Source organism: Amaranthus tricolor, chromosome 6 (assembly GCF_026212465.1).
Source record: "Amaranthus tricolor cultivar Red isolate AtriRed21 chromosome 6, ASM2621246v1, whole genome shotgun sequence".
NCBI classification, from domain to species: domain Eukaryota; kingdom Viridiplantae; phylum Streptophyta; class Magnoliopsida; order Caryophyllales; family Amaranthaceae; genus Amaranthus; species Amaranthus tricolor.
The window spans coordinates 31423704-31451081 of record NC_080052.1 but is presented as its reverse complement, the minus strand read 5'-3'; the positions used below and the strand labels follow the sequence as shown (position 1 = coordinate 31451081).

The 27378-nt window shown below is 30.3% G+C and overlaps 2 protein-coding genes across 3 annotated transcripts; one reads left to right on the top strand and one right to left on the bottom strand.

Moving 5' to 3' along the window:
- Positions 1-404: 404 nt before the first annotated feature.
- Positions 405-4368, bottom strand: LOC130815916 (uncharacterized). Its single transcript, XM_057682446.1, has 3 exons — positions 3982-4368; positions 3030-3258; positions 405-1209 (listed from the first exon to the last, which is right to left on the bottom strand). The coding sequence occupies exons 1-3, from the start codon at positions 4246-4248 to the stop codon at positions 782-784; spliced, it is 924 nt and encodes a 307-aa protein (XP_057538429.1). The 5' UTR covers positions 4249-4368; the 3' UTR covers positions 405-781.
- Positions 4369-17378: 13010 nt separating this feature from the next.
- Positions 17379-27378, top strand: LOC130815915 (probable hexosyltransferase MUCI70). 2 transcript variants are annotated; one of them, XM_057682445.1, is made up of 10 exons: positions 17379-18516; positions 19194-19442; positions 19905-20112; positions 20216-20325; positions 20409-20608; positions 22587-22690; positions 23765-23952; positions 25014-25213; positions 25888-26165; positions 27120-27378. In XM_057682445.1, the coding sequence occupies exons 1-9, from the start codon at positions 18246-18248 to the stop codon at positions 26125-26127; spliced, it is 1770 nt and encodes a 589-aa protein (XP_057538428.1). In that variant the 5' UTR covers positions 17379-18245; the 3' UTR covers positions 26128-26165; positions 27120-27378. The 2 variants fall into 2 exon arrangements, with proteins under 2 accessions (XP_057538428.1, XP_057538427.1); XM_057682444.1 differs by lacking the exon at positions 27120-27378 and having other exon boundaries at positions 25888-26987.

The window sequence follows — 27378 nt, the reverse complement described above, 5'->3', positions numbered from 1 at the left end:
CCATCATACAAATCATTTTATTAACACAAAGTTTCAAATGACAAAGCTCTACGATGACATCATTTCTATTAGATTGATTTAATATAAATTTTTATTTTTAAATTAATAATTTATAATCTTATAATAATTATTTACAATTTTAAAGTGACAAATTATAAATTTAAGTGATAACTTTTATGATATTATCCTTTTTACTTAAACTTAAGTGATAACTTTTAAATATTATCCTTTTCACTTATCACATTAAAGTGATTACTTAAAATCTTAAAGTAATTAAAAAATAAACTAATTATATGAATTGATCCTGTAATAATTTGTGGATGGCAAAAGGTTAGGAAAAAGGATCGACATTCAACAAGGCCTATAATTTCGTTTTAGTAAAGGACAATGAAGATTGTAAAATATGGCAAAAAGCTTAAAATAATACTAATGAAGAAACCAATATGATACACAATTTCTTTCCTACCTACTAATAATACATTCCGCAATTCCTATACACTCTTCTTAACACTTTTAAGCTAATTCTTATCTCTCAAACATAACTCGAAAGTCGAAACATGATATATCATATGCATACGCTTCTAGACTATATTGCTCGGGATGACCCATATCCGACATCAAACACGAACGTATGATCAAGTATTCATCTCACTTGACTAACTTACAAAAATTTGCGAGATTTCAAACCAAATTAATTTGTCTAGACATCTTACCCATGTCCAAGATATAGAATCCGAGCAAAATAGCTTTTATATGCCCAAACACTAAACATAACAAGACATCACACGACTGCGACAGCTTTCATAGGCATATTATCCATCAACGCTATTGTAAGCATAGAGGTCCCTCTAACGGGTTTGCTAATTTGAGTCGAGTAAGAGCGATTAGTGGGCATGTTAGCCTCCTCTAATCGCTCGTAAGTGGTACTAAACCACTTTGCTTGCATATATTTATGCTTCCTCCATGGTCCCATATGCATTTTCTTGTCCTTCATGCACTTCTTTGCTGCTCCACCCAAAATTTTGATCAAAGTCTTTAATCTTTCCGCTTTACCAACAAAAACCTCCGGCAATCGACTGATTAATTGATTGTAATCGTCGCTTGCTCTTGCCATCTCAAAGTTCGATCTAAAACTTGGTTCTATTATCACCCTTACTTCCCCCTTCTGGGGGATTGAGTTGTCAATTACGTCAATAAATGTATGCTCACCTATAGAACAAAAGCCGAATGCATAAGTAATATTCAAAATAACAATTCAATTAAAAGTTTAATTTAATAGTCGAGACTTTTAAGATATAACAACTCAAGAATATAGTAGTAGCTTTGGATACTTCTTAAGAATGCATTGATATTTTCACACATTTAAACTGAGGCTCAAATCAATTGTCAATTCAATCTCATTAAAATCTATGAACATCAACTAAAACAATTACCTCCACTCCAACAAACAACTTGCTCTGTAGTCCCAAATAGGAGTACATTCTTTTCCACATATTTGAAATAAAAATCAAGGTCTAATTTTGTAGTGATCTTAGTAGGGTTTAGTCCACATTAGTCAAAAAATTAATTGGTCCAAATTTAACGACTAAATAATTTACATAGTTTTCACCTTGCCTTTTAAATCCATTTATACTAAAAAAAAATTATAGAAAAATATACATCCTCTTTATATTTTCATACTTTTGTATAACAAAAATTAATCCATGTGAAATATATTTAAAGGAAATTTTTATAATTTATTTAACTTACAATTATATTAACAATATCATTGATAACAACCCCATACGAATAGAAAAATTCATGATATCTTTGTGATGATGTCATTATCAATATACCAAGAACTAGTCCACATAGGAAAAAAAAAAAAAAAAAAAAAAAAAAGCGAAGTAACTTTAAAATGAATTATATATTTATAAAACTCAATGCAAGTGGTAAAATGAATGATTCCGATCCAAATTTGGTCAGCATATCTACAAAATGACACAATTCCAGCTCAGACAACTCTTATATTACACTGAAAACCAAGGAAGCCTTCTAAGTTCTAACATTAGATAGAATACAATGCATTTTTTTGTTAAGTATTGTCAAACAAGTATTGTCAAACGGTTTATTTGGGTGATTCTTTGATTATCGATATTAAATTACCAGCATAATAATGAAAAGTTACTGTAATTTTAATAGAAACACGATTAATATGTTAAATGGTTATATTTGTTCTACTTCTCCTTCTATACATCTCGATTTATTTATAAATTTCATTCTAATGTATAATTATTTGAGTATGTGCTATTAAATACTAAATACTTATCAAAAATTATAAATAAAAACTTTTTTTTTTATATATAATCAAAGTTTTTTCACCAAGAAAATGAAGATTAACATTACAATTTGCTACAGGAATGTTACTAGGAGTATATTCTTTCAAGTTCTTTGATCTTAGATCCTAGATCCTTATGTGCTATTTCACCCAACATCTTTAAAAAGTGAAGAAAAAACTTCATTATCATATTTTTTAAGTTTCAATATCTTTAATACGATCCTAAATTAAAAAATTATAAGAAATATAAAATAATAACTCTTCTTGTATAAGATTGTTTCGCCATGAGACGAACCCATATAATTAATCCATTTATTTAATTAATTACTTCAATATCACAAGTAATTAGTGGTATAATTACTTTAACGTTATAATTGATTACTTTAACGTTATAAATGAATCCTTTAAGATAAAAAGTGTATATTGGATCAGTCAAATAAAAATAGTCTCCCCGAGACCTTGTTATTTAAGAATTAAAGGTATAATAAAACACCTTTTCTCAAGACAATTATAATACTAAAATCTAAAGCGAAAATATTTTGAAATATTAGAGGATAAAAAAACAAAAAGAACAAAAAAAGTAATATTAATTTGGTGTTACACGCAATTTTGATTAATATTACACATTTTTTATTAATAGTTATAGTTATAATTAAGTAAAAAAAGTAAATAAATTAAAAAGGATGAAAATGAAAAGAGGACAGAGTATTACCAGACGGAATTTCTGGAGAACTTCTCCATTTGGTTCGACAAATGGCGGAATTAAAACCAGCAATTCGTAATCTCCTTGAAAGCTCTCCCATTAAACACGTTCGGCAATTGATTCCCGTCACTGATTTATTGCATTTACAATAATGCCCCTGTTCTTGTAACTCCTTTATTGCGTCCCTCGTCACCCTTCTTATCCCTGTTTCTATTGATGTCGTACGACACAATGTTGCCTATTTTTATTCCACAAATTTATTTTAGTTAGGCCCTTTATATTTACAATAAAATTTATGTAATGCACAAACATCTTAGTATAAATAATATTTAAAAGATAAGTAATAATAAACACATTATAGATTAAATATAAAGTAATAGTTATTAAAATTTTTTCGTGTATACTATTATATCTCATAAACATAAAAATCATTCAAAAAATTTTAGACGATAGAACTATCTCTATTCTAGCCAAATATTCTACTCCCTCATTTTTTTTTGTAACTTTTAATGCAAATGAATAATAAAATTTATAAAAAATAGATAGTAAAAAAATATACATTATGAGTAATCTAATAAGATTTTACATTTTATCTTTTAAATATATCTCAAAACTCTTTACTAAATTTCTTTCCCCTTAAAACGAAATATTCTAAACAAAAAAGTATTAGAAAACAGAAAATATATAAAATAAAATTATCTGTATTAGTCTGACCGATGTGCATTAAAATAATTACTAATAATTTTTAAATGACCATTTAAAAATGAGCTACTTATATGGTGCATCTTATTTCACAAATTGATATTTGATAGTTTGACTGTTTGAAAACATTTTATATGATCTAATAAGCTCATTTCTATGAGTTGACATGAAATTAATTTCAAACTCTATTATTATTATTAGAAGTATTTGATTACATACCAAAAAAAATCAATCAATTATCAATTAATTTAAAAAATACCTGTAAAAGATTATGTTGAGTTTCCCAGAAAATCTTTTTTTCTTCACTAGAATTCTCATCCTCTTCATCTTCTTCATCAAAACAATTGAATTGGCACCCTTCATTACTCGTCGTACTTTCAATCGAACCTTCTAGAAACCCAAACACAGAATCCGAAGAACTCACCGCTAACTCATCCGAGTACTCCAATTCCAACCCACCCGGTTTCTCATAATTCAATATCCTACGACCCGCCGGAAACCTTGACGGAACTCCGGTTCTCGCCATATTAACACACGTGTATTGTTTTTGGAATTTAGGAGGTTAAACAGAGGAAGAGATATTATAATAATTGTAGGGCTTTGTGACGGGAATACCACAAAAATATAAGTATGGTTTGATGATCTATCAGAGACGGTTATAAATAAGAGGGAATTGTGGGACCCTTAAATAAGAAGGGATATGGGGCCGACGGGTCGCCGCGCATATGTGAAGTAGGAGTTGACAGCTAGGTTCCACGTCAGTGTTTACTTCAATAATTTAGTTACACCTCTTTACCCTCCCCTCGTATACTCGAATATTCTTTCTTAGTTTTCAGTTTTATCCGAATTTTTTGAAATTATGCTTTAGTGTAGTTGTTTGAATAGGTTTTGACAGAGAGAAAATAAGTTGGTTTTTGTTTTTTTCTCGTCTATATTTAATGACATTTATATAAAATTAATCATTTACCTAATAAGGAAGATCTTCATAAACGTTCTTGTTTATAGAAACTCCTTATTATTATCATACCTAGTGTATTTGTTCATAAAAAAATTATGAGCAAGATCTATGGAGGGATTAAAGGTGGCAACTCATACCCATATAGGAGCGCGCAGCCAAAGTGTTTCTCAATTTGAAAAAAACAAAAGAAATTTCTACAACGAATAGAACTGAGTGAAGTTGAACCTAATTCCACAAGTATACATCTTACCATACAAGCGTGACTCCTAAACATAAAATAAAGATAAATAAAATATATAAAAAACGAGTAAAAGTCAAAGAACAAGATCACCAACAACTAAGCGAAAGGAAACCAATAGTCTAAAACACGAATAAGGCGCCTCCAACTACCCCTATCCTTGATCAGGTCTTCAGAGCGGTGGAACTCATGCAAGTCAACTTTTATTTGCTCATCCCAAGTTTTCTTAGGTGTTCCTTGACTTCACTCATCCTCTATTATGATGATTTCTATCCTCCTCAAAGGGACGTCAAAAGTCTTTCTCTGCACATGTCCAAACCATCTCAACCTATTTTCTTACATCTTTTCAGAAATAAAGGCAATCCCTAGTTTCTCTCTAAACTTCTAGATCCTAATTCGATCCATCAATGTGTAACCGCATATCCACCTCAAAAGAGATAAAAAAAACGCAACAACTCATATCCATATGCAGCAAAAAAGTCTCTTGACTCGAGATAGACACCCAGATACTATAGCATATGCCATAGCGCCCCATTTCAGAAACAACTCTAAAATTCTCTTTTTATATTTATTTTATTTATTGTTTTAATAGTGATAATTAATAAGAAATAAGCTAATAATGTAATTTATTTAGGAGGAATATAATGTTCAGCTAGTCTCTTGAGAGATCGTCTCTTTGAGAGATGGATCTCAAGTTCAGCCCACAATATTTTAAATGTCTACTTATATTATTTTTAATGTCAACTTATAATATTTCAAAATCACTCTTTTTTGAGAGACTGTCTTTTCTAAAGACGGCTCTCAAGAGCCCAACCCACTTTCCTTCTTTAATAAATATCTTAATTTTTAAAAAACTATTGTTTTTAAAATAAAAAAACTGCAGAAAACTGTTTTCTTATTGAAAGATGAAAAGTTTTCTGATTAACTGTCTATTCCCAAACAAAATAAAACATCATTTAGTAATAAATCAAATTTTTTCATTTTTTCCAAAAAAAATTAAGGTTCATCAATAGTAGAAAACATTGATGTTGAAGATGAAAATTATAACTAATTTTTATGATTTGGGGTTAAAATTATATATTTGGGGTTGTAACATAATATATTTGAAGTTATAACTCTATATATTTTGAATTAGAACTTAATATATTTGAGGTTTTATAACATAATGTATTTGCTTGTATCATTATAGTATCAATTTTGTAGTATTATATCACAAATATATACTGTTATAAACCCAAATCTATTACGTTATAACCGCAATTATATGTTTTGTTATAACTCTAAATATATTATGGTTATAACCCCAAATATATTATGTTATAATTGCAAATATATTATGTTATAACTCCTAATATATTATGTTACAACCACAATTGGTTTTATTAATTTCCCCCAAACAGTAGACATTGTTGTCTTCTTCAACATCACTATTTACACCATTGATGAAGCTTCCTTTAAAAAAAATTAGAAAATTGTAAATCCACAATCAACCCAAAAAAAATGAAAATGAAAGCTTTAAAAACGAAAATGATGAAGTATAAATACATAACTTTGATGGTTTTGCAAATGTTGAAGAAGACAAATAGAGAACAAACAATAATGAAGTTTGAGAGAGGGAGATGGAGGTTGAAAACCACAAATGGAGTTTGAGAGAGGAAGATAAGTAATTTTGTCAGGAAAGAAAAAAAAGAAAAACTGAAAATAAAAGTTAAAAAGCATTGTTTATAAAGTTTAGTTATTTTTTAAAAAATTTTAAAATTGGGCTGGCCCAAACTTGAGACGTCTTCTATAAAGACGATCTCAAGTAAGAATTTGTGTTGTTTAAAAAGTTTAGTTATTTTTTTTAATTTAAAAATTGGGCTGGCCCAAACTTGAGACATCTTTTGTAAAGACAATCTCAAATAAGAATTTGTATTTTAAAATATATATAATAAATCGACCTAATTAGAGATGCTACAAGAATTTGTGTATAATATTTCTCTTAACTCTTTCAAGTCTTGAAGGGAAAATTGAATATGGCCGTAGATTGGCAAGTAATACAAACGGGTAAAACCTTGATATGGGGCCCACCATTAATATTTAATAGACTAATCTAGATTCATCTTGTATTACGAGTCAAATATTTGTCCTTTTAATGTCAATGAACCATAATTACATTAACGAAAAAAGTTTTATTGCTTATCCAAATTAACCAACAAACAACGTAATTATAATTACTTGTGTGAAAAATTAAGTATCATATGTATTTTAAATGAATACAAAAGTGTTTAATGATTAGTTGTGCTCAATAAAGAGAATGAATGTTAGCGAGCCCAATTAATAAAATGTTATACGAACTTATTACTTCATAGTAATTTATTTTTATCAAATTTACTAAAATGTAGAAATTAGCTCTTTTTTTAATGAAACCTATTAAAAGAAGTTAGTTTATGTTTAACAATTTGAATTTTTTCATGAATTATAAAAGTCTATATATATATATGTTTATGCATATTTTTTAAACTGTTAAAATTATACAAATTTCTATTTTAACTTATGTATAAATTAATTGACAAAATCATAGTACAAACAATGACAAATCTTGAGAAAACAAAATTACCATTATTTATTTTTACAATAAGTTAATAAAGATGATTTGTAGATAATAGACTGATAAATCAAAAGGCAAGTCTCAACTTCACATAAAATTATTTTTTATTTTTATGAGAGCAACCAAAATTTAGAGTTGTTGAGATGATTCTTGATTAGTCACGAAGACGCGGCGAATAGGGCAAGTTCTCATGAAAGCCATTTGTAGGACCACAATGTTTCGCATGCTTCATTATCACTTGCTACATGACAATTAACTTCTTCTAATCTCCACAAATTTTAAAGGGCGTTTTGGTCATTATAAAGTTCAATTATTGTATAATTAAAATATCTTAGCCATGTTAATCTCTTTTAAAATATACAATATTATGAATAGGGCATAGGCCATAGACCCTATTATGTTTAAGGAGTTGAATAAGAAAATTTCATGTATTGAATAAATCGATCATATAATTTTACTGTAAATTTTCAATTAATATTAACATTTATACATATATAATAAAAGACTAATAAATTTCCAAATCAATATAATAATATTTTGAGTAATATTTAATGATCAAACATAATAGAAGATTGTATATTTGTAATAAAGCTTTTTAGTAATTAAAAAGGTTAAGAATTTAAATTTTTTTAATCAAGTATCACTGCTGTTAAAATGCGGGAAATTAAATTTGTTAAATAATAGATTATTGGCTTCATAAATTAGTATGGAATACCAAATCATTTTATTTTGATAAGTTAATACAATTAAATCTTATCTCAGTTATAGAGTAAATACCACAATTTAAAAAAACCATATATTTAATTCTCATCTAATCTTTACTTTTCCTACAATAAAATATAAATAAAAAAATAAATAAAATTTGGGAAGCTAAACTCTAAAGCCATAACCAATCTAAACGTAGGATGAGCGCTTCATGCATTACAATATAAGGTATTCCCGCAAAACGAGGATATGGAGAGGTTTCATTATTAGGTGTCAATATATTATGAAGACAAATTTTAATTTCTTTAAACGGTTTTATTTCAGTCACATATCCACATTTAAATTGATGCATTAATACTTCTACTTATCGTATAATCTCAAGTATTGCAGATGCAGTATTCTCTCCTCATCAAACCATTCATAAAAGCTAGAAGAATAATTATGCTAACAATTCCACTATATTATCTTACATCAATTATTACCATAAAATGAATGACAATAAAACAAAATAGTAGCATAAGAAGAAAGAGATGACTTGAGTGCATCGATAAGATAAGAAACAATACAAAATTATCCGCCAACTTGGAAAGTGCCTCGAATGAACCTCATTGGTTTTAGTGGATCGTGTTAATAAGATAATTGCCCAATTGCCCTTACAAAATAAAAAGGAGTACCAAAATATTCACCCAATTTTATAAATTGAAATAATTTATGAAATTTTTAAAAATCAAACTATTTGAATCGGATATACGGTTTTTAAACTTGATAGTGGACTCGAATCATATCAAGATATTATAAATAGGATATATTATTTTATTTTTGAAAAATAAAAAATTTTATAACTCCTAAAGAAACTTATTACAACCTAAACTATAATAAAAGACCGCCTTCTAATAAAACAAATGGGTGGCTAAAACTTACAAGGAAAAAACCAAACAAACTAAGAAATTTATTTACAGGCATTGGTAAACATTATTGTTCCAATTTTACCAAACTTTAAAATGTTTCTAATAAATAAGACATTTGGCATGAGCAACATATGATTCACCAAAGTTCGTTGCCGCATAAATTTTAGGCTGAAGAAGTATAAAGAAATAGGAATACTATCTACTCCTATATATATTCTCTTTTTTTACAGTAATAAACGTTACACAAATTTTGATTTGTCTAGTTTATTTTTCTATACTTATGAAAAAAATATAATTAACTGAAATTTTATTCAATTTTGATGCGTGGATTTTAAAAATCAACTTAGATGGTGTGCATGAAAAATAAAGCATCAACTAAAACACATATATAATATATATTTTTAGAGTTGTGATAAATATATTGAAAATCAAAAGATTGGAGAACAAAAATAGGTCGTCAAAATATGCTTTTAAAATATAATTTTTAAGATAGCAAAAAATTTGACTTTTCAAGCCATAATAAAAAATCTGCACATAGTATTAGTAGAATTTCTATTTAAAATTTCGTTTTTTAATTTTTCTTTAGTAAACAGCCAATAATAACTATTTTTAACCAAATACTCTCTTTATCCTTTTGAGTTTATTGCTAAAAGTAACATTTCTTCTTACAACAAGTCACTTTTAATAGCAAACTCAAAACCCAAAGGAATATAGAAAAATATCCATACAGAATTCATTTTACAGCTGGCTAATAAGCTAATAAAAAGTCAATCATATTGATCAGCTCATCAAACAAATAGATTGAAACAACCAATTGAGCTTACTAATATTTAACAATTAATGTCCTCGACCAACAATCATCATTAAATATAATAACCAACAACCGATATCAAATCAATAAATTACAATCTCTAATCTCTAATGAGCTAAACCCTAAATACCAAAAAACTTTACAGAATTCTAATTCATTGATCCGATGTTGAATGAGTCATATCTTACACCTACTATTCTACTAATATGATGATAAGATGAGGAAATCATTGCAACATATTGGATCCAACGGATCCACCATATATAAAATTGAAAAAAATAAAAAAACCCTAAAGTACAAGACACAGTTTTTTCTTTATTTTTTTGTTGTGGGTGTACATGTAACATGATATAAAATACAAATTCGAAAATAATGACATCAAAAAAGAGCTTGGTCTTATCTTGCCACGCCAGAATGAAGTAACCATGAAATAAATGAATTTATTTTGAGCTTTATTTGCTGATTGCCACAATGTTATCTTGCTCGTATATGTATCTAACAAATGTCGCACACTTATAGAACCAACATCCATAATATTATCATATACTACTTCAATATTTTTAAGTACTTGGCTTTATATACTACTCCCTCCGAATCAATTTAGATGTCTCATTTTCTTGGGCACGGTTATTAAGAATGGTGTGGGCTCCATTAAAAAGGGTAAGTAGTAAAGGATAAGTAGTGAAGGGTAGTTGGGTAAGTAAGGTATATGGAGGTATATTCGTAATTACTTGTGTGAACTAAGGATATTTAGGTAAAAAAAGATTGACAAAAATAGAAATGAGACAAGTAAAAAGACTTTGCCAAATAGAAAAATGGGACAACTAAATTGATTCGAAGGGAGTATTATGTAACTATCTTTTGAGGACCCACTGTGAGATTTTAAGGTTAGGAACTATTTATACCATGGTCAATATATATTAGGTTGGTTGTTAAAATAACAATTCAACTAAAAAGTTAAGTTAATAAGGAGTATAAATTCTTGTATGAGACATTTTTTGAGAGACAATTTCTAATTAAATTAGTCTATAAAGAAATTATAGAATAAGAATAGGTATTAAGCTTTAATGGGCTGGGCCTGAAAGACGTCTCTTAGAGAGACTATCTCTCAGCAGACTGGTTGAATAAGGATATGTTATATATTGTAAAATGTCCTTTTATTTGAGATTTCTTGGACTTTAAAAACTATAATAAATTTAACGTTTTTTGGCATTGAATTTAGTGGCATTAAAAAATATTATTGATTTCATATTTAGTGTAATAGACTAATAGTTGTTGGTTTTTATTTTAGGTTCTAAAATAAAGTGATTTAGTGACACTTTATTTAGCATATGTAATTCTTACTATAGCATATAATGACATTTATGAAAAATGTCACTAGATCCTATGACGTGGAAAGTTTTAATATGATTTTTTATTATGTTGCTAAATGGTCTAATAAATGTCACCAAGTCCACTATATATACTATTAAAAATTTAAAGTAGTAACATTTAAATTAAATGTTGCTAAATATATTTCACTAAAAGCAAATTATGTTGTAGTTTTTGTGTGGTTACAGTATGGACCATCTCATATTCATTTTAAATATTTCACATGAAAAATGGGGGTGTGTGAGATTCAAAAAGTGACTTCTTGTCATGTTGGCTCTAATACCACGTTAAGAAACCAATTCAATTAAAAGCTCAAGATGATCGTTAAATGATATGTTACATATTTCTTATTGGGAAATTATCAATGCTACCCTTGTGTTTTTGCACCTTATCTTTGGTACCCCTGTGTTTTTTCGATTATCAATGGTACCACCAGCATTTCATGCTAATTACAACCGTGACATTATTCAAGTTTTTGCCGTTAAATCCTTTTAAAAACCAACATGGTTAGTTTGTTATTTATTTCCTTTTAAAAAGATTTAACGGTAAGATAACGGCAAAAACTTGAATAATGTCACGGTTATAATTAGCATGAAATGTTGGGGGTATCATAGATAATTGAAAAAACACAGGGGTACTAAAGATAAAGTGCAAAAATATATGAGTACCATTGGTAATTTCCCTTTGTTATTTTATAGAATAAGATAAGTATAAGTAGTAGATAATATGAGTAGGAATAACTACCACCAATAAACAATTTGTAGAAGTATTAGTTAGTATAATTAATACATGTTTATTTAAGTCATTAAGAAAAAGTCATTGAATTCTTAATGAACGACACAAAGGGAGATTAAAGAAATTATTGCACTAATAAAATCACTTATTGCATATAAAAGTACAAAAGAGGAGGTAGAAATGTCATTTTCAATTGTGTTTCCAAGCTTAGAGGAAATGAAATCTGTGGGCTAGCTGGTTTCTTAGTGTATTCTTTGGTTACATACTTACATTGTGTCTTTGTAATGAGTTGATACGCTTTGATTAACGACAAATTGTAGGGTATATTCCTTCCCATTAAAGACATAAAATATTCTAAGATAAAAAGGTTTTTCCTCCTTATCATTATCATAATTATTGTTCTAATTTAATCATTAACTTATTCCAAAAATAAGCTAATTAAAGTTAATGAAAGATTTAAACTTCCAAGACTGATATAAATTTAGTTTTCAAAAATAATTTTTGATACTGAAATAATTTTATTTAACAATAATATTTAAATATTAGTGATTTGTATGAACTACATCTTTCTAAAGACCTGACCAGGGATAGAGGTAGTTAGAGACGCCTTATTCACGTCTTAGATTACTGACTATGTCTCACTTACCTATCGTTTTATAGTTTCTTACCCTTTTCATAGCGTTCTCTTACTCTTTCTATGTTACTACCTCCTTGTTTTTACTTTTTATTTTTATTTTTATTTTCTTTAATTGTATTTATTTACTATTATTTCTTACATTATTGTTAATGGTCAACGTGTGTTGTAAGTTGCAGGTTTTTGGGTAGCTACACTCTCTTTGAAGTTTTTTTCTTGAGTCGAGAGACTCTTTAACCGCACATTATTAAATAAACTTAATTTTGCTATCTAGTCATAATTATTCACATCAAAAGTTTTAGTTTATTAATTAAAGTTTCATTCACTTTATTTTTAAAAATGAAATAGAAAAATATTTAATAATTAGTTTAAATCTTTATAACGATGAAGAAATTTATTTTTTTAAAATTATGATGATGGATTGTTAAATTATGATGATGGATTGTTAAATTGTAAGAAAAATTAATGAAAGATGGTACATAAGAACAATTTAAAATAAGAATAATTAATTTGTAGAATCGAATTGTAAAATCGTAGGATCGTTGAATCGTATTGTGATTCTACCTGTATACAAATTTTATTTCAATTAAAATCGTAAGATTTTACCAACTTACGATTCTACCTACGATTCAAATCACTCGCTTTATTTTTGGATCGTAAAATCGTAAAATCGTAAATCAAAGTCGTGATTTTAATAACCATGATTGGGTATGATGATGATGACGAATTAAATATAGTGTAAAAAAATATATGCAACAAGAAAGCAAAAGTTTAAAATTACTTAAGATGATGACTTTTATGACCCGTTTGGTAGGTAGTAATAAATGGTGGTAATGGAAATGAAAAATTAGTATAATTTTAGTTGAAAAATCTCTTGGCTACCTTGATGGTCATGCTTATTCAACTCCAATCATCTCATTTTCTTCATAAAATCCATTCCAATGCATTGCCATTGAGAAATGTGGTATTAGATGATAATAAAAATTTGTAAACAAAAATAATTTTTTGTGATCAAAGTTTCATATACATTAACATGGGAATATATGAAACTTTTGATGAAATTTTACACTATAAATCATTCTCATTACCATCATTTAGTGCTACTAACCAAACGGGCTGTCAAGGTATTTGATCTAACTCCTTCAAAAGTAGTTAGGCCTGTTAATTTATTAAGATGATTGATTTACAATGACATTAATGAATAGTTGATTCAATCTATTCTAATCTTATATGCATTAAAACTCTAATCTAATTTAATTCAAATCATTAAAAATTAACCTGTATTTAAACATGCTTCGTTAAACAAGTCTACTTTACCAAAATAAGTAGATAAAGAGTACGAATAAACTTATCATACAATTTTATAAATACATATTAAAAATTTATTGTATGTATACATGTCCTTGCGAATAATTTGAAAGAACCTAAAAAAAGTATATTGCTACTAATTTTTTATAAAAATTCATATAATCCACTCGTTAGTAGAATATTATTCTAAAAATGAAAATTAAATAAGTTTATATGTTTATTAATAAACCATGAACAAACTTGATCAAAGCTTGGTCAATACATGATTAATTACAAAGTAAACAAGCTTGAAAAACGATTTTTAGCTAATTTTTTTAATTAAAGAAGCCAAACGAAAACAATTTTTGTTTTCTCATTGGTCAAAAGTCAAAACATGATTATTTAAAAAATGAACAAAATTCTTTTATCATGCTATCCATATTTGTAAGAAATTATTAGTTATGAGAAGAACACATTTTAAAAAATAGGTAAAAAAGGCATTTAGTAGAACAAATTTGATTATAGTTCATTTAAACTCAAATTTTAACTTAAAATAGAAAATAAGCAAGGATAAAAAATCGACTAGATTGAGCTCATTATAAAGTTAGCATATTCTATTTTTACGAATATAGAAGTGGTGGAAATTACTTTCAACATATTATTACCTTTGAATCTATAAAATAATACATATTTTTATTTAAGTTTGTTCCATTTATTTATGCTGTTATCTTTATTATGTTATTTATTTTTTCTTTTATTCATTTAAATTTTATCTTTAATCTTCAACGATGAATTAATATTACAATTTAAAAAAAGGAGAACAACTTTCTTAAAGGAAAAGATATTAAATTTCGATTTAGATTTAATTTCTAAATTTGTACTAAAAGCCATAGATTTTTTGTTAAGGAGAACCAAGAATGTGTGAAGCCTAATAACCAATGGATCTATATTAGACTTCTTAATACAGCTGGGCCTGAAATTGACCCAAACAATACGCAGTAAGAGTTAAGACAACCCATTGAATACAACTCATTTAGTTTTGTAGTCATATGTATCCCAACTAGTCTCTCACTAGTCTCTTGAGAGACCGTCTCTTTGAGAGACGTATCTCAAACCCAATCTATTAAGATTAATGTCTACTTATCATATTCTTAATACATGCTTATATTATTCTTTATGTTTGCTTATCGTATTTCTAATGCCTACTTTTTATATCTTAAATGTCTACTTATATTATTTTAAATGCCTACTTAGAATATTTTTTAAAATATATAATGGGCTGGGCTAATAAGAGATGGTCTCTCAAAGAGACTATCTTACACAAGAATTTGTGTATCCCGAATTTTCACATTGCAAAAATTAAATTTTAATATGAGCTAAAAAGACTGAGCTCAAAATAAAGAGTTTATATGCTGATAATTAATAGTTATATTATTTGAGTTATTCAACCCATGAATATGAAGAGCCTCTCAATAAGACCGTCTCACATGAGAATTTGTGTCTAAACATTTATTCTCTCGGTATCATTGAGTTTTTTCTATTTATTTTTCTATTATCAGTGATCCTTCAAAATGTTAGAAGCTCATATGCTAGATAACAATGCTTCATATTTCAACGTCAATTTTTATAGAAAATATTATCAAATATCTAAAATTAAAGTTATAAATATCTATTGTATATCTATCTATTATGAAACTACACATTGAGATCAATCCAACATATTCATAGTCATCAATCCCTATGTTCACTCAAAGCTTGGATTTCGCGGAAAGATAATAGACATACCATACTCATATCTAAAAGAGAAATTTTGACATCTAAATTATTGTTTCACTTATAAAATGACATATTAAATATTAAATAATTAAAAATAAATAGTTAAAAAGTTAAAAAATTTAAATTTTAATTTAATTAAACTATTTAGCTCAATTTAAAATTATCTCATTTTAATTATTCTTAAATGAAAATCTGTGTGTTTTTCGTATAGGTTGTAGTTTTCTCCATTAATTTTTTTTGGACACTATCTTTTTTACTTCAAACAGAAGTGAACCATAAGCTGATATTGTCCAGCCCGCATGTATGAAGGTTGGCCGTCTGTATTCATTGGGCCAAGGCACCACGTACTTGTTAGGGTATCAGCACGTTTAGTATTGCTGACCTGCTGGGTAAAAGTTTGAAAAACTGAACTTTTTTTCATTAAAAAAATTAATGAATTAAGTTCGATTTTCTATAAGTCTTATTATAATTTATTATTAAATATTCTCCTGTAGTTTCTAATATATATTTTTTTTATTTGTTCATTTTACTAAAACATAGAGAGAAATTAAAAGTAATTTCTCCATGTTTAACTATACTGTTAGAGTATATATAATATATCATGAAGCTTTAACCATTAGTTTAAGCTTTTGGTTGAGTTGCTTCCTTGACATGATATCAGAAATCAGTGAAACAAGAGATCACGGGTTCGAATCTCAACCACTCCTCATGTAAAGTGGAATATTCAGCGCTAGGTATGGAGGAGGACATGTGTCGCATCCACACTTTGAGCCCAAAGAGCTCTCATGTGAGGCGACGCGTTAGAGTATATAACATATCATGGACCCTCAACCATCAGCTTAAGCTTTTGGTTGAGTTGGTTCCTTAACACGTACTAAAAAATAGAGTAAAATTAAGAGTACGAACAATCCAAAAAAAAAGAAAAAAATATATTTTCATGTATTGACTATTACTAACAATTAACAAAGGAGAAAACATTATCTTCTTTTTACAATATTATAATTTTTAATCAAAAAATTTATAAGAAATAGTTATTCAGTTGTTCGCTATTAGCAATAACCTTTCATGTTTGTTGTTACTAACTTGATTTTTAGTTTACATGTAATCTAATTTCATTATGTCAAATTAGTCATAATAATTTGATTTTATGAAGTGACAATTATTATACTTTTAAAACCATCTTCACATAGAAGATAGGAGGAGTAGTAATGTACTAATTCAATCATTTATATCTCTAACTATATATAATAAAAAATTATTAAAATTTAATATTAAAAATCTATACATTGAGACAAATCAACAACATTTCACTTGATTATGTTTTAACTTATTGATTAAAGATGATGAATAAATAGTGCATTATCTTACAATATTGCAAATAACATGGAACGGAGGAAGTATAAAAAATTAATTATTAAATAATTATTTTTAACAAATTATTTGTGAATTACAGTCTAAAAATTCAATCATTTTGCAAATTATAATTTTGATCAATATCTTGTAATTTACAAACTACTAAACTTGTAGACTATAATTCTAATATTCATGTTATGAGTCATTTTAGGGATATTTATGACTTGGGTAGTTGAAGTTTCCATAATTCCATGTCAATTACAAATTCTAAACTCTACCAATTAGACAAAGGTAGCCGAAGAAAGCTGGATCTCTCACACTCACATGGCGCATCTTAGCACGTTTCTGTTTTCCTTAATTTTTTAATCATATGTTATCAGTAATTATAGGGATTTTGTTAATAAAAAGAATAATAATTATTATTAATTCCAATTCATAATCATGAAAATTATATCCTTTCTTTAATGTTTTGTTATATTTTCAAACTGATCTGTTAAAAGATAACCCACCAAAAATAATTTTGCATCTTCCTTTTCATACTCAGATTCATACCTGCAATTCCTAATGTAAATAAATTGAATTCCTATAAACCCTAAAAAGCCCAAACAAAAGGTTAAATCACAAATCTATATTTACGTCACTTCTCTTCTTTTACCCTAAAAAAATAATTTCTATCATATGTTATAAATACAGAACATTATTGATTGATTAGTCAATTAGAGTGCAATTTTCTCTCTCCTTATTACTCAATTTCATCAACTCACATTGTTTGATCCAAATCACCTAAAGCTTTGTGGGTTTTTTCTTGTACCCACTTGATTATTACTGATATTAAGCACAGAAAATTTTAATTTTTAGTCACTTTTCATTGTTTCTGAATTGGGTTTGCCCACAAAAGTGTATGAGATCTCATCTTTACCCTAAATTTTGTGGTTAGTTCATCATATTGTTGATTAAAGTGAGGTTTTTGGGTTGATTTGAAGCTTTTTGGAGTTGGGTTTTCTATAATTTCTCTTATCCATTCCAAAATTTAACTAAATTTTGTGGTTGGTTGTTCAGATTGTTGGGTAAAGTATTGTTCTTGATCAAATTCAATAAACATTACATTGATAAGATTAAAGGCCAATGAGAAGTGAGCCTGAATACTATCAGACACAATGAGTGGAGGCTCATTGGGTCTTGGTTTGCGTTCTGCAAGTTATGGATCATTGCAGCAACAATTGCAGAATAATTTATTACAAAATCAATTATCTTCACCACTGCCGCCGCCACCACCCTTTAGTACTAGAAAACCAGTCAAGATGATGAAGGATAAGGAAAGGTTGTTCCATTGGTTGTGCAAAACTGTTGGCAGGAAAAAGGTTGGGATGCTGTTTCTTTGTTTGGTTTCTGCTGCAGTCTTTATTTGGGTTCTTTATGTCGGCAAAGGTTTGATTTTTCCCAATTTTTGTTTTATTTCTGTTGTTTTATTGATCCTGCATTGCTTATAGTAGTTGGTTTTGCTTCCTGATCTATAGATTTGAGTTTGTTTGAAATTGGATTATCTGTTGATTTGTATTTTGATGGGGATTGATTGTACTTGGTGAATAGTGATGATCATGTATTGATTATTTAGGATTATATTTTCAAGGAATTTAGTGTGCTGGGTATGAATATTGTGAAAAAACTTAGAAGTTCATTGATAATTTTAATGTGTAGAATTTTGGAAGATTTTTATACTTGTTAGTGTTCTTGTTTATATGGATATTTAATGAGTGAGATTGCAAGCCAAGTTTGTTTTGTTGGATATGAGGATGCAAACAAGCTTTTGCTCCTTGTTGGGTCGGAGCGGTGTAGCATGATTCATTCGTTAGCAAATTCGCTTTTTGAATTCGTTATTTGCTCAAGTTTTCCCAAGAATAGCCTAAAGACGACCATAATTCGCTTTTCTTGATTCGAGATTCACAAGGAGTTTATCGAATCATGTGACACTGGGTCGGAAGAAAGAAGCTGTGATTGATAAAACAAAAATATTCTGTTTCTGCTGAGGTTATGATTTACTGGCTCATGGAGATTTGGTGGCACTTAATTAGTGTAATGATGTTTTGTCAATGGTTGTTTACTAGGTGAGGATTCGAGAGGGAATGAAGGTCCTGCAAGTATTACGATAAACAACCGTACATCTGCAAGTGTTGCACACTTATCTGCTCCACTCAATAATAGCACTCGTGCAAGTGATGAGCCCTTGCCTGCTCGTGCAGTGCAAGTTGTGGATCGTAAATATTTCACAGGATATACACTTCCTCCAGGAAATCCTTGTCAACATTTTGCATTACCGCCGCCACCAGCTGATCCTAAACGAACAGGACCACGGCGTAAGTTTATTGCACTTTAGATTTGTCCGTTTGATGTTGATTCTTATTCCTCTAGTACTGCTTCTTGTGGAGGCCAAATTTCCCACCTATTGCCATCCACTGCGAATAATTCCTACTATTGATTATTTCTAAATAATCTAACTTTTGTATATTTTTTGCTGATAGCACCCCTTGGCACATTTTAACCGGTTACTGTTGGTACTTACCACCAAAGAGGAGTTGGTATAGACCAACGAAAAAGCATAAGGAGGAAGAAGTGAGTGAAACGGCTAGTGGGTACCGGTTAAAATGCAGTAAGGGATGCTGTTAGCAAAAAATATACAAAGGTTGGATTATTTAGATTTTAGAAATAATCAATAGGAATTATTCACAAGAGATGGAAAATTGGGATTATTCATGACAATTTTTCCAATTTTTTATCATATATATAACTTATAGTTCGTTCAAATTTTTTTGTTACAGCTTGTCCCGTTTGCTATCTTGATCAGAAGCAAGCAATTGCACTAATGCCTGATGCACCTTCATATTCCCCTGTGTATAATTTAACATATGTCTATGAAGAGAATTCATCAAAAACTGAGTTTGGAGGCTCTGAGTTTGGAGGATATCCTTCTTTGAAGCAAAGGGATGATTCTTATGATGTAAGGGAGTCCATGATTGTGCATTGCGGGTATGTAACTTCTTTACATTCATTTTCCTGCCTTGATATGTCTTTAAAGCCTTGATTTTGAAAGAGTTGCATAAATCTAATTATTCTTCATTAATTCTCTTAGTTTTGTTAAAGGACAAAAACCTGGTCGTGGTACCGGATTTGACATTGATGATGCTGATCTTGCTGAAATGGAACAGTGCAAGGGGCTAGTTGTTGCCTCAGCAATATTTGGTACGGCTGTGTTTTGTGTTCACAAAATTGTTTGTTGCGTGAGTAAACCCTGTTGCTCAAATTTGATGTTATGTTGTCGTCAGGAAATTACGATTTACTTCAACAGCCCAAGAATACAAGCGAAGATGCCAAAAGAAATGTATGCTTCTTTATGTTTTTGGATGAGGAGACTGAAGCAGCAATGAAGAATGCTAGTGTTCTTGATGGAAGCAAGAGGGTTGGATTATGGAGAATAGTTATTGTGCGCAATCTTCCATACACAGATCCAAGGCGCAATGGCAAGGTAAATGATCGTTCGCTTTGTAATGGTCCTTTAATGCTTTAACTTTTCGTCAATAGGTCTGATACTATGTATGTCTAATGGCAATTTTTGTGTGTAACAGCTTGTCATCAGAGTTATTTGAAACAGCAAGTCTTGTATGAGACCGTCTCACTGTGAGACGGACTCATACAAGCAGTGCATTAGTAAAAAATCATTAAAAAAATGATGAAACCAGAATTCACACTTGTACAGGAAGCAATTTTTTTTGGTAATTTGGGCTGACCTAATTGCAGTCGTCTCACGGTGAAACGGCCTCAATAAAGAATTAGAGTATATGAAAACTTCCTTCTGATTTGCTTTAACGTTGAGCATATCAATTAAAATGTTTTTATTAATGAATTGTTTTGTGGCTTGCTTGACCACACTATACTGTAAAATGTATATTGTTATAATTTGGAGGAAGTGGTTTGGCTTAGCATCGAACCTTCACATCCTGGTATACATAGCATAGGTTGGCTTCTGCACCCATCTGCCCGTCTTATTCTTCTTAATTGATACAATATTCCTGGTGCTGATTTAAGTTCTGGAGTTCTGTTACCTGTGTCACTTGATCCAAGTGCTGTTATCTGTGTGTCACTTCTGAAGTGAAGAGTCAAGAGCATTCTCATTGTTGAATATATGCTTGTTCGTGCTAGAGAAACTCTTGTGTATCCATGTTTCAATTGTCACAATTGAGTATTTGACGATGGGATGCTGACAAGCCTTAGAGGAATCTCATGCTTTGAAATGATTTTCTGTACTTGTTCAACTTATTGTTTTCAAGAACAATTATAATTATAACTGAATGAGAAAAAGAGAAAGACGAACAATCATCATCATTATACCCAATATATCCCGCCCATAGAAATCTACGATTACGGTCTAGGGAGGAAAGGATGGTGGCAAGCCATATCATAGAGAACAAAAACCAGTGTTAATTTCTATAATTAGCTTCTCTAAACATTTCTAAAGTAGGTGAGGGGGGCATGTGGTATAAAGTTGTATGCACTTGTGCGCCGACTTATATATATATGTTGTATAATCGCCAGATTGAGTTATTTATATTGTTGACTTTCATATGCTACTTGTACTAGCATTCTTGTAGCTTGGAGCCCTAAGAACTTATTGATAAACTGAGGGGGCATTTGGCTGGAAAGAATCAAGAAAGGCAGTTAGAACGCATAATTTCTTAGTGACTACTTTTGCTTTATTTTCGAATTTTCATTCCTTCCTTAATTCTTGCATTCCACAAAATCCCTTTAATGTGATTCCTCACCCCTTTTGGTTTTAATTACCCGTATTCCCTTTTCACCATCTTGCAGCTTGATCACCATTCACCCCTTGACAACAACAAATAACATCCCGGCTGGAGCCTGCTATTGGCTCCTTAACCTTTCATCCCTAAAACTTTTACAAGTTTACCACCGGACGGCCTTCGTAATCATCAATCTCATAATCATCACTAAAATGCAACCTACTGCGTTGAAATCCTACTGCCAGTCTGAAACCATAACCCACTATATGCAAGTGTGCAACATTATCGTGGTAACTCAATAGCCAATTTCACAACCCAACTATTAAACCCTTGACCTGCCATAACCCGTCCTCCATCAGTACACCAACTTAACAACCTCACATCACCGCTGTGACGACAAACCGAAGTATAACAGCCACCCAGAGAATTTTTTTTTGTATAAATGCATATTTTATCTAATCTTTATATCACTCGACACATTTTATGAAAAATTTGCAAAAAGTTCTGAAATTGATTTTTTTTTTTTTTTTTTTTGTTGTTGTTGTTAGGGGGATGTTGCCGGGATCAACCCTCTTGTTGCACCTCTGGCAATTTTTCTGCCTGTTTTAACTTTTTTAAAGTTCCGGGGTTTATCTGTTATAATGTTTCTCTTACATCTTTGTGACAGTTACCATTATGTTAATGTAGTATTATATTTCTTTATAGGTTCCGAAGCTTCTATTGCACAGATTGTTTCCTAATGTTCGTTATTCTATATGGATGGATGGAAAACTTGAACTTGTTGAGGATCCGTATCGAATTCTTGAAAGGTGAGTACTATGTATCAAAATGAGGCTTGTTTTGTCCTAAAGTAAGCTATATTGTTGAACTGTTACCATTTTTTGAACTTGTATGTTTATAATCTCACATTAGCTGTTCAGCGAACACGTAATGAAATCCAAGATGGATATAAGTGATGCAAAAGGAAAATCGAAAATATATGCTTTGTTATCTCTGATACTGCTTTTTCTTTTCGTTGTAGTCACTAACCCTATCAACTCCTTATGTATTCTATGTCTGCTTCTCAATCTTCAAGTTGAAGCTGAAACCCATTTCTAGGATTATTACAAGTAGTTGCTTTCAAGATGTTGAGCATCAAATTTATCATCTCAATTTTGTAGAGATCAAATAGATTTCAAGGCAGCTGTTTAATGTTATCGATTTTGCCTTTTGGTTATCCCTCAGAAAGTTCGCACCTTCAATATATGCTGTGTGGGGGTTGCGTCCATTCTCTTAATAAGGCAATTAGACCATAGAGTGTACTCTAAACTATGTTACTCGGACTCTTCATTATGCTTCACGTACCGGTGTCCGATCCTTGATGCTCGGACATCGGTATGGCACTTAGACACTACATTTTAGGCATAAATTGTATATTTAGACGTATCAGATACTTGGACACGTACAAGTATCACGATATGAGTACTCGAGTTCAAGTTACATAGCTTTGAGATTATCGAGGCATCTGTGTCACCATCCTTCTTTTTGCTATGTCCATTTTCGCTTGGATTGTTTAATTTTTGTGCTGCGAAATTACCCAACTTCGCCATCACTCATTGCCGATCCCAAGTCTAAATAAAAGAGGAGGTTGAACGGTAGCAAAACCTAGTCACACCCCCATGATTATTAGCTCACTCGATCTTTTGGGATTAAGTATTTGACGTTATTGTTGCTGAAGATAATTTGGAGATGTTTGAGTATGACTACTTGCTGCGTTCTTTTCTCTACGATCACGGATTAATGCAATGGTCCTTTCTGTTATAGTCTATTGATCACCGATTATGACGTGTTTTATAATCATAGATGCTATAGCTGCGAAATATAACGTTCTCATCTCACTGCAGATTTTTATGGAGACAAAATGCAACTTTTGCAATATCCAGGCATTATAAACGTTTTGACGTATTTGAAGAAGCTGAAGCGAACAAAGTTGCTGCAAAGTATGACAATGCTTCCATTGATTTTCAGATTAATTTTTACAAAAAGGAAGGATTAACTCCATATTCTGTGGCAAAGCTTCCCATTACGAGTGGTAAGAGTTCCTCCTTTTCTGCTTCTCACATTTTTTTTTGTGTTTGTAGAAGTTTAGTACCCATATCTGATATTGTTATGTGTCCTCAAGCTTTGCACTTCCAATCCTTACATTCTTTCGGAAAATTATATTCTAAATAGATGATTATATAAACTTTCTTCATCCCATATTTATTCTCCCTTATTCAAACTAAATAAAATTTTAAAGTTCTTTTTGAGTTAAATATTAATAATTTTATTTGTTTTTTACTTTAACTCTATTGCCTTTGAGGGCTTGTCGCATACTGTCAATCGCAAGCCCGGATAAGGAGGACGGCTCATTAAAACTTAGTCACATCCCATGATCATGAAACCAAAAATCAATCCCCAATCTTCTCGGATTAAGGCTTTGGCATTGTTGTTGTTGACTTCAAGTCACCCTTAATCCCTTGTAGATTTTTACTTTTATTATTTTCGTCACCGTTCTAAATCAAAGTGAGAATATACATTCAGATGAAAAGAGTTATGAAAACAACGAATTGTGCAGGGTCTTGAAAACAAATAGCATTGTTACAAAATGTTTCGAATGAAACAGTAATGATTTTTGTACAAAGTTTAGCTCTCGAATATTCTCAATAGGGAATAGAATATGATTAGTTACATTCTATTTTAACTGAATTGTACCCTCTTTTCTCCTGCACAATTAAGGTACAACGAGTGATAAATTTGGGCTTGTACACAAAACCCGCATAAGAGGAGAGTTGACTTCACACAAACCCGATGAGGTTCCATCCTAAAACCTATTGGTATTAGGAGTAGCCCATCAAATATATATGTTAGTCAATCTCTCTCTAAGTTTTTGATGTGGGATCACATGTGGGTTATTTTGAACAATGAGAACAAACCGATACAATGGTACAACGATAAATTTATTGCAGGAGGGTTTGAAATTGATAAAACAATAAATTTGGGTACTACTCGGAAACTTTCTAGTTTCTATAATTTAAGCCTCTAGTTAGAAATGCTTTCCCTGTATCGGTTTGATGTTCATGCATTTTCAATTGTCCTATTTTTGTTTCACAGATGTACCTGAAGGATGTGTTATAATCCGGGAGCATGTTCCAATCTCCGATCTTTTTAGCTGTTTGTGGTTCAACGAGGTTGATCGATTCACTTCCAGAGACCAAATTAGTTTCTCAACTGTAAGGGATAAAATTAGAAAGAAGGCAAACTGGACCGTCAGCATGTTCTTGGATTGTGAAAGACGCAATTTTGTTAACCAGGTAAGCTGTTCTTTCCATTCTTTACCTCGTCGATAATGTGAGTGTGAGACTCGTGCTAAGTATGCTTAGATCTTATGCACTTTAGTTTTTTATTTGTGAGCTAAGCGATGAGCATCTGAGCTTTAGTTTTATTTACCTCATAAATTTATTATTATTTCATTTTAATTGCTATAAAATTGCTAAAATATAGTAGTATTATGTAAGTTTTTTGAGTTAAAATTTTAAAATTAGTTTTCTTATGGGCCAAAAACACCGTAAGTCATAATTGTGGAGTATTAACTCGGATAATATAAACTTAAAATTAAATAGTTGGTTATAACTCAAATATATTGATTTCAAATCTAAAATTTCACCAATTTCAGAAAAATAGGTTGGGTTTGGTCGTGTTTCCTTTGCCGGAATTTGATAGGTCTAGTTTCAAGCAATTGATTTACTCCCCCTCGCCCCTCCCTTATATGCCCGTCTTAAGAAAATTAACTAGGAACCGCAGTTATGATTCCAATTTCGTACAAGACGATACATTATCCACATTTCTTTCCCTCTAAATGTTTCATCCTATCATGAATGAATCACCAACTCTCGCCGTTTTCGTGTAGTTTCGTGTTTTATTTTCAACGAGACTAATTTGACGTCGATTGTGAATTTCTGCTAAATCGAGTTACAATGATGATCAGGGCTACCACATGGACGTGTTAAAGCAAAAGCAAAAGCAAGCAGAAGTATTAGCTGCTGCACGTCCTCCTCCAGTCGCTTTCCCGCCTCCTCCTCCTGTTTTGGCTCCCCCTCCGCCACCCACACAAGTCGAAGGTCCTCCAACCCGACGGAACAGAGGCAGGGGTCGAAGGCGAAACCGCAAGGTTGCTGCTGGAGCTGCCGATGAGACAAGTATAGGCAGACAATCAGGCACCAGTTGAGGTCAAAATTTTGTCTAGACGAACAAATTATACCCATGGTATGGTTTTACCTTCCCAGCAAAGTATACTCTCTTTTACTCCTATTCTATGGTGCATGGCTTGGTATAACTATCCATTTTTAAGAATATTGGTGTACCCTATCGTCTTCGTTCACATAAAACGATAACGGTTATTGTTCTTCCCCCAGAAAAAGGACAATAGCCGAGGAGGACGAGAATTGTTATTCATTTTTTTTGTATATATAAGATACCACATTTTTTAAAATAAAAATATTTTCATTTCCGTGGTTTATAATTGAGGATGATTAATATTCTTCCCGTGTTTCCAATCAAAGTTTATATGCCTTTTCGTGTAAGCCGGATTCAATAAGTGTTCTTGGAAGATAAGATTTTTATTTATGTGAAGTTTCAGATAATGTTTGTTACCAAGTTTCAACCGGAAATAATCGCTTTTTTATCAGTAACAAAGGTAAGGTTGTATACATTCGACCCGTCAAACCTTGCATAAATGGGAACCATTTATGAGCATAACTCGAGCTTGAACAAGCTTTTATATCTCTTCTTCGTGCTTGACTAAGTGATAACTTGATTAACAATCACCATTGTAGCGCCGTGATGGATTGGTGAAAGCTTCGGAAAAATGAAGTAATGGTGCCTAAGAGAAATTGCAAAGTAAAAGATGAAGCTCTTTAGGTTTCATAGGAGTATGCATTATTATAGTCCTTTCATAACTAATGTTCGAATCTCAAAGAAGAGATAACAATCATAAAATCTACGACAACTATGATGCAACACATTTGGTAAAATGAATAGAATTTTAACTTATTATATTTAATTTTTTAGTTTTCGTGCTAAAAGTCAATGAGGCTAAATGGCTGGGACAAAAGAATACGTTAATTCATTACATTAAATTTTTTAGTTTTCGTGTTAAGAGTCAATGAAGCCAGATGGTTGGATTAAAAGAGTGTTAATTTATTATATTTAATTTTTCAGTTTCCGTGCTAAAAATCAATGAAGCTAAATGACGGGGACAGAATAGTATGTGTATTTATGACAAGCCAAGAACAGTGACGTGCATTCTTCTTTTCTTGCCATTTGCAATGTTTGGGACTCAATGATATAATGCATAATGTAACTACAGTTGAGTTGACCCAAACTCTAGCTTTTGGGTGTCAAATTCAATCAACACTTAACTTTCTTTTCTTGATGCAATGATCCCACTTTAAGCATATAAAGGTAGACCATTTTGTTG

Coding starts and splice junctions, on each gene's coding strand:
- LOC130815916 (XM_057682446.1), bottom strand. CDS start 4,248: ATGGCGAGAACCGGAGTTCCGTCAAGGTTTCCGGCGGGTCGTAGGATA. Junction 3,259..3,981: donor CTCAACATAATCTTTTACAG/GTATTTTTTAAA, acceptor GAATAAAAATAG/GCAACATTGTGTCGTACGAC. Junction 1,210..3,029: donor TTCTCCAGAAATTCCGTCTG/GTAATACTCTGT, acceptor TTTGTTCTATAG/GTGAGCATACATTTATTGAC.
- LOC130815915 (XM_057682445.1), top strand. CDS start 18,246: ATGAGTGGAGGCTCATTGGGTCTTGGTTTGCGTTCTGCAAGTTATGGA. Junction 19,443..19,904: donor TAAACGAACAGGACCACGGC/GTAAGTTTATTG, acceptor TTTTTGTTACAG/CTTGTCCCGTTTGCTATCTT. Junction 20,326..20,408: donor TGTTGCCTCAGCAATATTTG/GTACGGCTGTGT, acceptor TGTTGTCGTCAG/GAAATTACGATTTACTTCAA.